Consider the following 16,086-nt stretch of genomic DNA (forward strand, 5'->3'; position numbering starts at 1 on the left):
GTCTCCACTTAGGGATGCCCGGGGGGCCCGGGGCCCCTGGCCCAGCGTCATTCCAAGTGGAGAGTAGGAGGTAGGGCATCCCGAGCCCGCCGGGTCGGCCTCCCTGCCTGGCTAGGAACCCTTCCCCTTCCCCTTATAGCCCAGGGCCTGATGCTCCTCACAACCGAGCTCCGAAAATCCTGCAGAAAACATGTGGGAACAAACAGTTCTTACACAGGCCCAGATGAGTGCGAGCAGGGAGCTGGCCAAGGCCTGAGCATGGCAGCGCCTGGGGGAAGAGTCTGGGTCTTCCTTTGGGAAATCCTTTGTGGAACCTCCTGCAGTGGCCTCAGTGCCACCTGGCAGCAGAGGGACAGCTGGGGGCTCCAAGACATGGAGGAGCCCAATAAGGTCACTCTTCCTCCCCCCAAAAAAAGCAAAACCAGCACACCCCCTCCCCGCCCCCCTCAGGGCCTTCTCCCAGGCTCCTGTCCCTAGACCAATGCTCGACCCCTAGGGCTTTTATTCCAAGGGGAGGCTTCACAGGGCTCCATCCAAGCCCACTTGCTAGGCTGGTTCTTTCCCTAGGAGCTGGGTCACTTCACACTCCCTTCTGGTGGAGATTCCAGTTGCTGTGGTCATCTCAAGCAACCCTTCTGGCCACTGGGCTGCTCCCCATCACCTACTTTCTCTAGGTCCCACAGTAGCCACTTTACCTGGAGGGAAGGAAGGAAGGAAGGAAGGAAGGAAATGGAGGGAGGGAGGCAGGAAGGGAAGGAGGAAGGAAGGAAGAAGGGGAGGGAGGACATGAAGGAAGCCTCCCTGGGGCCTAAGTCCAAACCATCCCTGCCACCCTGGAGCCTCTTCAGGCATTGTTTGGCACAGGAGGATCCTGTTAGGGCTATCTACAGCTTAACACGTTATGATCTTTGCCTTGAAAACAAGCTAGGAAGATGAATAGAATCGAGAGGAAAAGACAATTTATAATCTGCCATGTCTTGTGTTAGCTCTAGGAAAAGTGACTCCAGATGAAAGTGAAGGTTTTGTTTAGGTCACAGAAGAAAAACTACAAGAGAAAGTGAAGGTCTCTGAGCTGAAGGCTCAGGGTGTGAGAGATGGCATGGGAACCTCATGCATATATATGAAAGAAAGAAGGTGGAGAAGGAAGAAGAGAAAAGAGGTACTGCTTGATTTATGAATGAACAGATCAAAATCTGGGAACTTCAGGGTTGGGTTTGGTTTTTAGTCTACTCAGACCATGTGAATGACCTAGAAGAAGTAGGGACTTGCCATTGAGTTTGATGTAAATACAGAAGTAAGTTAATACTATCATAAAATGGCACAAGAGTTTTGGAAGTTTTTATTTTTTTGTTTTATTTCTAGTAAATCCACCACAAATGTAGATGTACGAAGTTTAAAGGAGAATCCTGGGGGCAAAAGGGACTTTACAGAGAATGGGTTCAATATTTCCCTAGGTTCACACTCTTCCTCAGAGCAGGAAACCTAGAATGATCATCAATATACTCAATCAATTTTCTCAAAAAAGGTCTCTTTGCCAAAGTGTCCAATTCCTTGGCCTACTAACACAAACCTTACAGTGGGACCCCAATCCATGGCTCCAGTCTTCTGACCAAGGTCTGAGCTTTCACCTCAAAAGATCTCTTCAAGATAATGTCGACAGAATTTCCTCTCCAGTCATCCTTAGCAGATGAGCTCAGTTCAGTTGAAAAGTCCCTTTGGTTTCTTTCTCTTCACTTTGGACAGGTGAGGTCTTTGAGTTGGAACTGAAGTATCCTAGAGGAGAATGGAACTCAAATTAGAGGGGAAACAACCTACATCCTCCTCCCTACCTCCCAGGTTTCCATGCCAAGAGAGTCACAGATATGATGTTTATTTCTCAGGGTCTTCTTATTTTTCCTTTCTCATCTTAAAGTAAGTAATTCTCTTACACTGAAAATGTTTTATGCTGCTCTCTGTAGACAGGTACAGAAAAAAATAGATTCCCCACTCTTCTCATGAGAAATGATCTTTATAAGATCTGGGCTGAGAATGGAATAGAAGGGTAAGGGAATCATTGGTTAGGTTATCAGGTCAGAAAAGAATACAGGATGTTGGAGCTGCATGGCCCTCTCCATCCAGAAATCTAGTCTTCAGAGTCATAACAGGAATCCCTAAGCATTTAAAAGAGAAAGTCAACATGGCAGCAACTTCACTGGGGCAAGAACTAGGCTGATTCTAGGTACTAATTTTCTGAATCCTGAGGGTTTCTCTCAAGAAAACTCCAGGCTTCCATTGATGTTACCATATTCAATGTCTCAGTCACAGACAGGGTTGGAGCAGAGGAGGATTGCTGTTCTTGCTGGTTCAGTGGTCTACCATCAGTTTCATGGGAAGAAGTCCCATCAGAGGCCTGGGAGTCTCCTGTAATTTGAGAGATCAAACAGGACAAAAGGTCAAGAAGTCTTCCTCCCACCAACTGGGGCAGTAATAGGTTCATCATCATGGCCTGGTCAGAGCGATTGGTTCTGAATCACAAACAACCCTCGCAGCCATTGCCAAGAGTCACATCTACAGAGCTAGCCACTGGGAGGCTACAGAAGCTACAGTCATGCCAGACAGAAGGCCCTACATACGTATCAAACTTGGCTAGAACCTTTGGGATCAGGACTCCACATCAACCAAATAGTGACAGATTTAAGTTTTCTCAAGCTTTGAAAAGCCCCATGATCTCACCGGGCATATCCAGCCTTCTCAAGGACCCTTGAGAAATTCAGAGAGTCCAGGGTGTGACAAATAATGATGCTTGTTAGGCAGGTAGAGAAAGAAAAAGAACAAAGCTTTCTTGCTACCTCCTAGCCAAGGGCTCTGGCACTCCCTGGAATGTCCCAAGAGGATTGGATTAGCTTCATCAGGTGCCCTCCCCAACCCTAGAGACCTAGAATAAGAACGGAGTCCCCAGAACTGCTCACCAGAAGCATGCCGTTTTTGTCCTGTCCGGAATTCTTGTTTAGTGATGGCCACATAGAGATTTTGTAGCTTCATAGCAAAAGGTTTTCCATCCTTAACACTGCATGCCTCCAGCAGATTCTAAGGGAGAGATGAAACCTGTCATTGATGTGCATGAGTCCTCAGAAAGAAGAGACTTGGAATCCCCCATTCTACCAGTGGGACTGCCATCAAACCCTGGGAAAGACATACCCATCCCTGTAGAAGAAAGGTAAGATGCTAATCTAGTGTGGGATCTGGTGCTCCAAACCTACTACAACCAGATAAAAGAATCCAACTTGGAACTTTTCCTCTGGCAGGTTCCTCTGAGTGTCCACTTCCATATTCCCCAGTCATGTCCTGTGGACCTCTAGCCTGGGGAAACTGATTATCTCTGAGAGGCCTGTGTAGGAGACCAAATTCTGCAATTTGTCACTAAGCAGATGATCACTTTTTTCGAGTTCATATCCAAGCTCTGTGATGGAGAGAAAAGGTAAAAGCTAAAGGAGTTGAGGCCATGACAGACAGTGAGGAACCAATGTAGGGACAGGGAAGAAAGGAGCAATGTGGATTGTGGGGGTAGACATGGGGAAGGATATGAGAGAAACGGGGAAAGAGGTCTGTGGCATAAAGAGAAACAGCATTTGGCCAGAGTCAGAAGAATTGTATTTAAGTTCCCACTGCACAAGTTACTAGTTGTGTAACTATGTGCAAGTAATACCTTTTCTGAATATCTCAAACTCTACATTACCAATCTTATAGGTAAGTTGTGAAGAAAAAACTTTAACGGTAACCTGTAAAGTACTATCCAAACGTAAGCTAATGATTATTCTTATATATAACAGACTGGTATAGAGATAGAGGTGATGAAAAAGCATATACAAAGACCTCTCTTCTTCTTGGACTTGGTAAAAATCTCCCCTATTCAATCAGGGTCCCTGATAGCTCTCTTGCTAATGCCTAGATATCTCTTGAATACAACCCCACCTACCAATATTACAAGTAACTCCAAATCCTTGGCAAGGCCCTAAGCTATTGCATTTGCAGCTGTGCACACACATTGTGGCTCCAGGCCAAATTGCCAAAGCTCTCTGGGGCAGCCACACTAACTACCACCTCACCTGGGACTCAGGACAGAGATCCTGGTCTGGCCCACCAGTAAGCATTGTGAGTAAATTCTCTGTGCTAGGGATAATTGATCCTGGGAGCCAAGCCTGGGCATAGGAAGGAAATGGGGCAAAGTAAGGCAAAGTGACCCTCCCTGAATCAAAAACTTCGCTCTATCTCTTGGAATTTATCCAACTTCCTTCTAGAGTCGAGGCAGCTGAGGAACCAGGTATGAGATATCACCAGGAAATACAGCATCACTCTCACCTCCATTCCCCAACCCCTACCCCACCCACCCATACAAACTCTGGCCAACTGTCCCCTCCCACCAAGTATGATTCTATCAGGTTTGGACTTTTCACTGCAGAGGTGGTTTTAAATGGTTGAGCTAGAGATTAGGAAACAAGCCTGGAGTCTAAGCCCTGCTTTTGACCTAGACTCACACTAAGAGAAAATAGCCCTTCCCCTTGGCAGCCTGCCCCTAGAGGCCCTGGGAAATGCACTGAAATGGGGAAGGGGAATTCCTAGGCCATGCCTATTTTAGACCTAAATCACCCTCTTCCCTAGGCCAAGGCCTCTGCCCCTCTCCCTTCTACCTCCCCACAAAGGGGTACTCTTTTGCAGCAAAAAGGTACTGTTATCTAGGAGGCAGAGAACTGGTCTCTCCTCCTATCTCCACAGTACTCTGTAATTTTCAGTATGTATAAACTCTGCCTCAGTCATTCTCACACAGCTATCCTAGCATGGGCTGTCCTGAGTAAACAAATAGGACAGATAAGGCCTACTGAGTAAGAATAGTTGAGACCCTTGAGCCAACTCTCCCTCTGCCCTCCTCTTAGAGCAAAGCAAATCCATAAAGCTGCTGGGGGCCTCAATAATCCCGTCTCAAAGGTTCCTAGGATGATCTTTACCCAGCCCCAGTGTTTGGCCTCGAAACCAAACGTCAGAGATGAAAGGCCACTGAAGCCAGGGTTGCCCTGGGCCAGAGTCCAAACCCATAACCTACATACTAGCCCTTCCTCCTCTCCTTTCCTAAGGCTACTAGTTAAGTCCTGCAATTTTTGCCTTAGGTTTTTTCCTTTGGGTTCTCCTTCTTTCTACTTGTCCTGATTATTCCCAGAGGGCCCTGAGGAGACAAAGTTAGAGGTGTATTTCAGGAGCTCAGTATAGTCATACCTTAAAGACATCTGACAAGTTAACCAATTCCCTATATTCCTCCACCAACCACCCTACATCCCATACACGAATGTTGTTCTGGAAGCATATACCCAAGTCATTTAGCTATGCCATTAACTAGATGAATGAGAAATTCCACCAAAGAGACAAGCTGCCCTACCAATCTGGCCCTCCTTCAGGGGGACAAATACATAGAGTCAAAGGTAACCAGGAGGAGGCCATTCACTCTAAGCATCACTCCTAACTTCTATATTACACTCTACCTAGCATCACTGACTCCTCAGACATAGTCTAAAGAACAAGCTGGACAAGAGGGGAGAGCAGCAGGAAAGAGAGACATTAACTTTCTAGGCAGGACAATAGTAGTTTGGCTGAGGCAGTCGGTATGGATCAAAGGGAGAATGCTGGAGTCAGGATTCAGAGAAAAGCAAACAGCAGTGCCCCCTGCCTCGAGAATGACTGAGCAAGGAGCAAAGTGTACCAGTCACAATTCGGGTCACTGCCCAAAGTGGGGAGGGGAAGAAAGGAGAGAAAGCACCTTACCTCAGCCAGACAGCATTACCTTCATCATCTCATGAATACTCCACTCCTCATTTTTATACACTACCTCTTCCCACAGATTCAGTCGGCTGCCAAGTGCAGCCTACTTCCCACTTAATGTTAATATGGTTATAGAGTGCCAACCCCTCTTTTCTCTAAGATTCTCCTATTCATTTCCTTCAGAATTTTCTAAGGAGTCCTTATCTCCTCAATCCACCTAGGATCTCTAATATCCCTTAATCACCATTTTAGTGTGAACACTTGGAATGCTCAATGGTTACTACCTCTACTCCACCACCTCTAATCCTTCCAGGACCCTGGACCTAGCTTTATTGGAGAAAAGCTTTTGGGAAAATCAGATATCTTATAGAATCTCTTATCTCCCCTTCTAGTCCTCTATTCAAGTCCACTTAGCTATCCCAACTCTACTACTTTTCAGTGGTCTCTCCCAGTCTCTACTGGTTTCCAGATTCCTTTCCTGCTAGTGAAGATTCTCCAGGAACTCTCCCCAGAGCTTCCTAAAGTCCTAAGAAATGTTGCCTTCAGAATGCTGGATAACATATGGCACAGAGAAGGGTGGTATTAACTCTGTTGTATCATTTACCAAAATCACAGGGAGAGGAATATTTCAAGCAGGAGAGACAAAGAAAGAAAAAAAGAAGATACAAATGAAGAGTTCTCTGGCTGAGAAACCCAACTCAGTCTCAACCTTGAGCAGCTTCTTCCTCCTCCCCAGCAATCTCTCCTCCTGCTCTAGTCCTGGCACAGCCCCCAAGGACCCAATACAGACAGTCACAATATCCCACAGCCAACATCCAAGGAAGAACTCCCATCACGTGACCTCCTCAAGGACAAGGGATGCCCTTCTCCACTTTTTTCTCCTATGGGGTTAAAAAATTCAATAAGAACTGAGGGGTACAAACCTTCCTCAATTCCTTCCTAAAAGAGTTAGGAGTTTCCTGCTTGAGGATGAAGGCAATTTCCATTATGGCACCTGCCTCTAATTATTCTGAGGGAAGAGAAAACAACTGATGTTTTACATGGTTTTTTGTGGTTTCCTTAAACCATACTTTCAAATAAGAAGTAGGGAAAACAAAAAAATGGTTGAGAGGCGTCATGGGATAGCACTGGATTTAGACTCCATGAATTGAACTAAAATTTAGAAAGTGTTCTTTATTATTACCTTTATAACCTTGGGCAAGTTACTTCCTATCTCTGGGCCTCAGTTTACTCGTGCCAAAAATGAGAGGGTTGGACACTAAAGTTGATTAATCTCTAAGATTTTTTCTTTTTAACTTTATTCTTATTGTCATGCAAAACACACTTCCATATTGGTCATTGTTGTAAGAGCACACATATACGTAACTAAAACCCCAAAATAAAACCATAAATACACTGGTGTGAAAGACAGCTCCAACAGTTCTTTCTCTGCAGGTGGACAGCATTCCCCATCATGTCTTTCTGGATTGTCCCACATCACTTCATTGCTGAAAGTAGCCAAGTTTTCACAGATGATCATTGTACAATATTGCTGTTACTCTAAGATATTTTCTAATTCCAAATCCTATGATGTGGGAAATCCACCCTGACAAACCCTCATGAAAGTGGGAATTTTCTTTGAGAAAGAAGACTTCTTCCCTTCTAGGATACAAAGTAAACACCCTTTGTACTAAAGGCTTTATTAAAGGAATGATCCATAGACTTAACAGGAGCCTCAATCAAAAGTATCCTAGAGATACCCTAGGCCAGCGCTGGTGAACGTTTTTGAGATTGTGTGTCCAAACTGCAACTTCAAGCTGCCTGTGAGGCCCTGCATTACCCCAGAAAGCAGAGGGAAGAAGTGCTTGCTTTGGGTGGCTGGACAGAGAGAAAGGGCAGACAAAAAACATCCTCCAGCCCTGGGAAGAAGTGTGAACGGAGCAGCTCTCCAAATGCTGGCTCTGAACGCATGCCAAGCCCTCACCAATACTGCTCTAGGCCCATGCCAATCACATAAATTATCAATGCAATTATCAATTTGTAAATTTGAAGGGAAATCAGATACTGCCCCAACACATACAAAAATATAAGAAAGTAGGTCTAGGCACCCAAGACAAAGTATCAAAAGTGTCTTCTAGAATTGATAAGTGGTACTACCTGAGGCACAGGAGGTTGGAAACTATTGCATTCATCTTCCACAACACAGACAGAGTTAAGTTTTTCTGATTCTGAATATGTGGTATCCTTCTTTAAAATTGTGTGCTCCATAAGGACAGGGACCACTTTTATTTAAAATTCAAATCTTGGTTTTCATGGGGAAGCAAAGCCAAGATGGCAGAATTAAAGCAGGGAAAGTTTGAAACCACCATGGGAATCCTCTCCAACCAATCTTAAAATAATGCCACAAAACAAATACTGGAGTAAAAGAACCAACAAGGAGATGGAGTGAAGCCATTTTCATGCAAAGAACAAACTGAAAGGTGGGCGGAGAGGCTCTAGGTCAATAGGGGTGAAAGGTAAGCATAGTCAGGAAGAAGTTACAAGAAGGAGTAAGGAACAAATAGCAAGTCCTCCCTACCCTATACCTGTTCTAATTTCTGAACCTGGACCCAAGCCAACATCCAGATCCTAAGACCCTGCCTAAGCCAACAGCAGTGCAACTCAATGGACCCCTGTAAATTTCCAAGTAAATCTGCAGTAAGGTCCAGAGTACCAGCCCAAGGCAGTCTGTGATGGGGGCCTGCTCTGTGTAAGGCCAGAGCAAGGCCAGCAGCCCCAGCTCAAGCTTGGTAGTGAGGACCTGAATCCCAATTTGAGGCAGTCTGTACAGCACTCTGGGGCAATGTAAACCCAGAGCTAAGCCCCTAGATTCCCAGAAAAAAATAGTCCCCAGGGTGCTAGCCCTTACCAAAGCTGAAGGTGGAGTCCCAGGGCAAATCAGTCCACAGTATGCCAGACATAGTCAAGTCCAGAATGAGACCAAAAGCCCCTGGCCCAAGTCTGACGCTAGAATTTGAGCCCAAAAGCAGGAGGTGATTGAATCAGCAGTGGGAAGTGGTTCTCAGAACTCCCAGTCCACAGGCCATCATACCACTTTGGAGAAACTTGCAGAAACCAGAAATAAGGTTAAGGATAGCATCAAGGAAGAAGTGAAGTTTAAGAGAGTGCCATATCTTCCCTGAGAACAGAGCTTATCTTTAAAATATAAGTGAAAGTCAAGAAAAAGGCTGAGAAAATAAGTAAACAGAAAAAAACCCACATAACCATAGAAAAATTTTATGGAGACACAAAGCAAAGTATACACACAGAAGGAGACAATGAAAGTAAAGCAAACACACACAGAACTTCAAAGAAAAATATGAATTGGACTCAGATTCTGGAAGAGCTCAAAAAAGATTTCAAAAATCAATTAAAAGAGGCAGAGGAAAAATAGAGAAGAGGAATTAAATCAATGCAAGAAGAAATAGGCCAAATGAAAAAGGTGGCTCAAAAGCTCATGGAAGAAAATCATTCCTTAAAAATTAGAAATGGGCAACTAGAAGCTAATGACTTCATAAGTCGTTAAGAAACAATAAAACAAAATCAAAAGAACAACAAAAAAAAAATAAAAGAAAACGTTAAATGTAGCATTGAGAAAATAACTAACCTGGAAAATAGATCCAGGAGAGAGAATGTAAGAATTATGGAACTACCTGCATGCCATGATCAAAAAAAAAAAAGAAAAAGAAAGCCTAGACATCATAATACAAGAAATTATCAAAGAAAACTGCCCTAATATCCTTGAACAAGATAGAAATTGTAAGACCCCACAGATCACCTCCAGAAAGTAATCCCCAAATGACAAATCCCAGGAATATAATAGCTAAATTGAAGAGCTTCTAAGCCAAGGTGAAAATACTGCAAACAGCCAGAAAGCAATAATTCAAATATCATGGAGTCAGGATTACATAGGACTTGGCAGCCTCCACACTAAAGGACTAGAAGACATGGAATATGATATTCCAGAAGGTGAAAGACCTAAGTTTACAACCCAGAATATATTCTTTCAGAAGAAAAAATTGTCATTCAATAAAATAGAAGATTTCCAAACAGTCCTAATGAAAAGACCATACCTAAACAGAAAATTTGATGTCCAAATGCAAGACCCAAGAGAAATCTTTTAGGTAAATATGAAAGAGAAAATTTAAGGGACTCAATAAGGTTAAACTGTATGTATTCCTACATGGAAAGAGGATATTAGTAATTCTTAAAAATTTTTATCAGTAGTAGAGTAGTTAGAAGGAGTATACATAGACAGAGGATATGGAAGTAAGCTGATTAAGATGATATGATATGCAAAAAAAAAATCAAGGGGTGAAAAAGAAGATTTCACTGAGAGAAAAGGGAAGGGAGAGATGGGTTGGGTAAATTATCTCACTTAAAGAGGCATGAAAAACTATTACAGTAGAAGAGAGGAGAGGGTGGTGATACTTTATGCTTAAACTTTACTCTCTTCGTAATTGGCTCAGAGAGAGAATACTAATGGGGGTGTAGAATCCTTTCTTACTCTATAGCAAAGTAGGAGGGTAATAAGACAAGGGGGGAGGGCTGGTAATAGAAGGGAGGGAGAAGTAGTGGGTAATAAAAAGCAAAACACTGGTGAGGAGGGACAAAGTGAAAAAGAGCAGGACCAAAAGGGAAAAATAAGATGGAGGGGAATACATAGTTGGTACTCATAACTGTGAATATGAATGACATGAACTCACTCATAAAATGGAAGTAGATAGCAGAGTAGATTAAAAACCAGAATCCTACCATATGTTGTTTACACAAGAAACACATATTTTTACATGTATTTATTTAATTAATTAATTTAGAATATTTTTCCATGATTCCATGATTCATGTTCTTTCTCTCCCCTTCTCCCACCCCCTCCTATAGCCAATGAACAATTCCACAGCGTTTTACATGTGTCATTAATCAAGACCTATTTCTATATTATTAATATTTGGACTAGGGTGATTGTTTAGAATCTACATCCCCAATCATATCCCCATTGAACCATGTGATCAAGCAGTTGCTTTTCTTCTGCAACAAGAAACACATTTAAGGCAGGGTGACACACAAGAGTAAAAGTAAGAGGCTGGAGTAGAATTTATTGTGCATCATGTAAAGAAAAGCAGGAGTAGCAATCATGATCTCAGACAAAGTTAAAACAAAAATAGATCTGACTAAAAAAGATAAGGAAGGAAATTATATCTTGCTAAAAGGTATTATAAACAATGAAGTAATATCAATACTAAATATATACACATCAAATGGTATAACCTTTAAATTTTTAAAAGATAAATTAAATGAACTTCAGGAGGGAAGAGACAGTAAAGCTATACTAATGGGGGACCTCAAATTCCCCCTTTTGGATCTAGACAAATCAAACTAAAAAATAAACAAGAAAGAAGAAAAGGAAGTGAATGAAATCTTGGAAAAGTTAGAACTAATAGATCTCTAGAGAGAATTGAATGGGAATAGAAAGGAATATACATTCTTCTCAGCAGTTCATGGCCCCTACACAAAAACTGACCATGATTTAGGGCATAAAAAGTTCATAACCAAATGCAGAAAACCAGAAACAATAAATGCATCCTTTTCAAATCATAACATAATAAAAATTATAATCAATAAAGCCCCATGGAAAAACAAATAAAAAATTAATTAGAAACTAAATAACCTATTACTAAAAAAGGAGTAGGTCAAAGAAAAAATTACAGAAATAATCAATGATTTTATTAATGAGAATGACAACAAATCAAATTTATGGGATGTAGCCAAAGCAGTACTATGGGGAAAATGTATATATCTAAATGATTACATCATTAAATATAGATCAATGAATTGGGCATGCAACTTAAAAAACTAGAAAAAGAACAAATTAAAAATCCACATTTAAAGATTAACTGGGAAATCCTGAAAATTAAAGGAGAAATTAATAAAATTGAAAGTAAGAGAATCATTGAACTAATAAATAAGACTAGGAGTTGGCTTTATAAAAAACACAAATAAAATACACAGAGCATTTGGCTAATTTGATTTTAAAAAGGAAAGAAGAAAATCAAATAATGAGTAACAAAAATGAAAAGGGTGAACTCACCACCAATGAAGAGGAAATTAAAGCAATCATTAGGAGCTATTTTGCCCAATTATATGCCAACGAATTTGACAATCTAAGTGAAATGGATGAATATTTACAAAAATACAAATTGCCCAGATTAACAAAAGAGGAACTAGACTGCTTAAATAATCCCATATCAGAATGAGAAATTGAACAAGCTATCAGTGAACTCCCTAAGAAAAAATCCCCAGGTACTGATGGATTCACAAGTGAGTTCTACCAAACATTTCCTAATACTACATAATACATAATCCCAATACTACATAAATTGTTTGGGAAAATAGGCAGAAGGAATCCTACCAAATTCTTTTTATGAAACAAATATGGTAACACCTAAACCAGAAAGGGCTAAAACAGAAAGAAATTATAGACCAATTTCATTGATGAATATAGATGGAAAAATTTGAAATAAAATACTAGACTAAGGAGACTTCAGCATTATATCACAAAGATCATTCACTGTGACCAGGTGGGAGTTACATCAAGAACGTAGGGCTGGTTTAATATTAGGAAAACTGTCAGCATAATTGACCATATCAATAACCAAACTAACAGAAATCACATGATTATCTCAATAGAGACCAAAAAAACCTTCGACAAAAATATAACACCATTCCTATTAAAACACTAAAAAGCATAGGAATAAATGAATCATTCCTTAAAATAATAAGTAGTATCTACCTAAAACTTTCAGCAAGTATCATCTGCAATGGAGATAAGTTAGATGCTTTCCCAATAAGATCAAGAGTGAAGCAGGGATGCCCATTATCATCACTATTATTTGATATTGTATTAGAAATGCTATCTTTAGCAATAAGGAAAGTAAAAGAAATTGAAGGAATTAAAGTAGGTAAAATGAGGAAACTAAATTATTACTCTTTGTAGATATGATGATGTACTTAGAGAATCAACTAAAAACTACTTGAAATAATTGATAACTTTAATAAAGTTGCAGGATACAAAATAAATCCACATAAATCATCAGCATTTCTACATATTACCAACAAAGTCCAGCAGCAAGAGTTAGAAAGAGGAATTCCATCTAAAATCAATCTAAACAATATAAAATATCTGGGAATCTACTTGCCAAGGCAAACACAGGAATTATATTAACACAATTATAAAACACTTTTCACACAAAATCAGATCTAAACAATTAATTGCTCATGGGTAGACTGAGCTAATATAATAAAAATGACTATTCTACCTAAATTAATTTGTTAATTCAGTGCCATGCCAATCAAACTACCAAATAATTATTTTATAGAACTAGAAAAAATAATAACAAGATTCATCTAGAAGAACAAAAGGTCAAGAATATTAAGAGAACTAATGAAAAATCTCACTAAAGAAATATCTCATATTTCTTTATTTCATACCCTATACCAAGATACAGTCAAAATGAATATATGATTTAGATATAAAGAGTGATACCGTAACTAAATTAGGGGAACACAGAATAGTTTACTTGGCAAATCATTGGAGAAGGGAAGAATTTATGACCAAACAAGAGATGGAAAATATTATAAGATGTAAAATGAATAATTGTGATTATATTAAATTAAAAAGCTTTTGTACAAACAAAACCAGTGTAACCAAGATTAGTAGGGAAACAACAAACTGGGGGGGAAATTTTATAACAAATTTCTCAGATAAAGGTATGGTTTCTCAAATTTATAGAGAACTAAGTCAAATTTATAAGAATGCAAGCCATTCCCCAAATGACAAATGGTCAAAAGATATGAACAAGCAATTTTCAGATTTCAGAAGAAATTTTCAATTTTCAGAAGAAATCAAAGCATCAATAATCATATGAAAAAAATGTTCTAAATCCCTCTTGATTAAAGAAATGCAAATTAGAACAATTCTGAGGTATCACTTCTCACTTATCAGATTGGCCAAAATGGCAGTAAAGGAAAATGGTAAATGCTGGAGGAGATGTGGCAAAATCAGAACACTAATGCATTGTTGGAGTTGTGAATTGACCCAACCATTCTAGAGGACAATTTGGAACTATACCCAAAGGGCTATAAAACAGTGCACAACCATTGATCTGGTAATGTCACTATAAGGTCTGTATTCCAAAGAGATAATAAAAAGAGGGAAAGGACCTACTTATACAAAAATATTTATAGCTGCTTTCTTTGTAGTGGCAAAGAATTGGAAATTGAGGGGATGTCCATCATTTGGGAACAAGCTGAACAAATTGTGGTACATGCTGGTGATGGAATACTACTGTGCTATAAGAAATGATAAGCAAGATGATTTCAGAAACAACTGGAAAGATCTGCAGGAACTGATGCAGAGTGAAATAAGTAGAACTGGGAAAACATTATACCCAATAACAGCAATATTATCAGTGTATTTATAGTTTTATTTGGGGTTTTTGGTTATGTATGAGTGTGCTCTTACAACAATGACCAATATGGAAGCGTGTTTTGCATGACAATAAAAAAATAAAAATTAAATAAAACTCAAATAAAAAAAAAAGCATCCTCTCCCTCTTACAAGACTATATGGGAATGTTCAAAACTATCCCCCAAAGAAAGGACCCCAAATTTTTTGATTCATAGGGAAAGCCAAAGAAGAATATCTTTAACAGGAAAAGGAAGACTGGGACAAATCCTCTTACATGTTTGGCTCTATCACAGTGCTAATTGGTCTGAGGAATATTAGCACAGGCTTAACACTGTGCTAGCACAAATGCATCAATGTCCAATTTATCCAATGACCCAATTATCTCCTCTACTAACAGTCTAGGAGTAAAGGGGGAAGATGGGATGTAAAAACAGGGTCTAGCTAAGGCCTGAGAAAAGAGTCTCCAAAGAGGCAGATGTTACAGAAACAACACTGGTGGTCTGTGAAGGTAACTGCCTACTTTTTTTTGAAACCCTTATCTTCTGTCTTGGAATCATTGATTCCAAGGCAGAAGAATGGTAAGGCTAGTCAATGAGGGTTAGGAAGTGTCAGGAAGTGTCTGAGGCCAGATTTGAACCCAGGACTTTCTATCTCCTGGCCTGGTTCTCAATTCACTGAGCCACCCAGCTGCCCCCAACTGCCTACTTCTAACCATCACCACACCTTAGTCCATCCTTCACCCTACTGCCTGATCCATTCACTTCTCTGAATACCCAGTCCTATTCTTCTCAGAAAGCCTCTCAACTCCAATTGTTGGGGTACAGTCAAGGGCGAAGGGAAAGAAGGAAGGCCTGTAAGTTGCTATGAAGAATGAGTCAGTGTCAATAAATAAGAGAGACCGTGGAGCAGCTTCAAGGGTCCAGGGGCTACTACATGCCGTAAGTCTGTGAAGTCCTCACAATGTCAGGATATCTTCTTAGCAAACATCCTTCTGGTGACAAGCTCCCTCAGGACAAAGACTGTTTCATTTTTGTCCCTGTTTCCCTGGATCCTAGCACTGAGCCTCATATATAGTAGGTGTTCAATGAATGTTTGTTTCATTTGTGTCTTTTTTTCCTTTTTTAAACCTTTACCTGCTATATAAGAGTGGCAAGGGCTAAGGAATTAGAATTAAGTGACTTGCCCAGGGTTACCTACCTAGGAGGTATCTGAGGCCAGATTTGAACCCAGCGCCTCGCCAGGCAATTCTGACACTCTATCCACCTGGTCACCTAGCTGTCCCTCCTTTGTTTCTTTGTGTTTCTCTGCAGTGCTTTCCATCCTCCCTGAATAATTCCTGGCCCGTAACAGGAGGCGGGCGCTTCAATTTCACTGAACTGAATTCTGAATTCTAGGCCTCATGGTTAGAACTTATAGGAACAGAGAAAAGGGGGGAGGTAGATTATTTTCACATCCCCAGAGGATTTTTCTGAGTCTCAACCTGCTCTCCTCTTCTTTTCTTCTTGTCAAGAGCAACTTCCTCAACAGGACACTTGATGAGTCCCACAGATATGAGATCTTACCCTAGGGGTTCCGATCCATTCAGCCTTCCTAGGAATTACTTCCCGAATTTCTACTGTCCATTTCTTTCAATGATTAGAGACCTCGATGATCTGTGTGTCATGCTCAATGTATACAAGATAGCCTGCCCTTGAGAAATTACACACAATAGACAAGACAGACAGACAGTGCCTCTGTGTTTGGTCTGGCTTCAGTTTGTTTGGGTCTGTCTAAAACAGTTTCAGTGCCTACAGCAAGGACTGCCTAATCGACTC

At 40.6% G+C, this 16,086-nt stretch overlaps 1 protein-coding gene across 1 annotated transcript in view; it reads right to left on the bottom strand.

Moving 5' to 3' along the window:
* Positions 1 to 1,327: 1,327 nt before the first annotated feature.
* NHEJ1 (non-homologous end joining factor 1) overlaps positions 1,328 to 16,086 on the bottom strand; it is a 129,413-nt gene continuing 114,654 nt past the window's right edge. Inside the window, exons 6-8 of the mRNA XM_044670755.1 lie at positions 2,949 to 3,066; positions 2,282 to 2,400; positions 1,328 to 1,773 (exon numbers count right to left, since the gene is read on the bottom strand). Of these exons, the coding sequence (XP_044526690.1) occupies positions 1,699 to 1,773; positions 2,282 to 2,400; positions 2,949 to 3,066 (312 nt within the window). The 3' untranslated portion in view covers positions 1,328 to 1,698. The remainder of the gene's footprint in view (positions 1,774 to 2,281; positions 2,401 to 2,948; positions 3,067 to 16,086) is intronic.

This window comes from Gracilinanus agilis, chromosome 3 (assembly GCF_016433145.1).
Source record: "Gracilinanus agilis isolate LMUSP501 chromosome 3, AgileGrace, whole genome shotgun sequence".
In the NCBI taxonomy this organism is placed as follows: Eukaryota; Metazoa; Chordata; class Mammalia; order Didelphimorphia; family Didelphidae; genus Gracilinanus; species Gracilinanus agilis.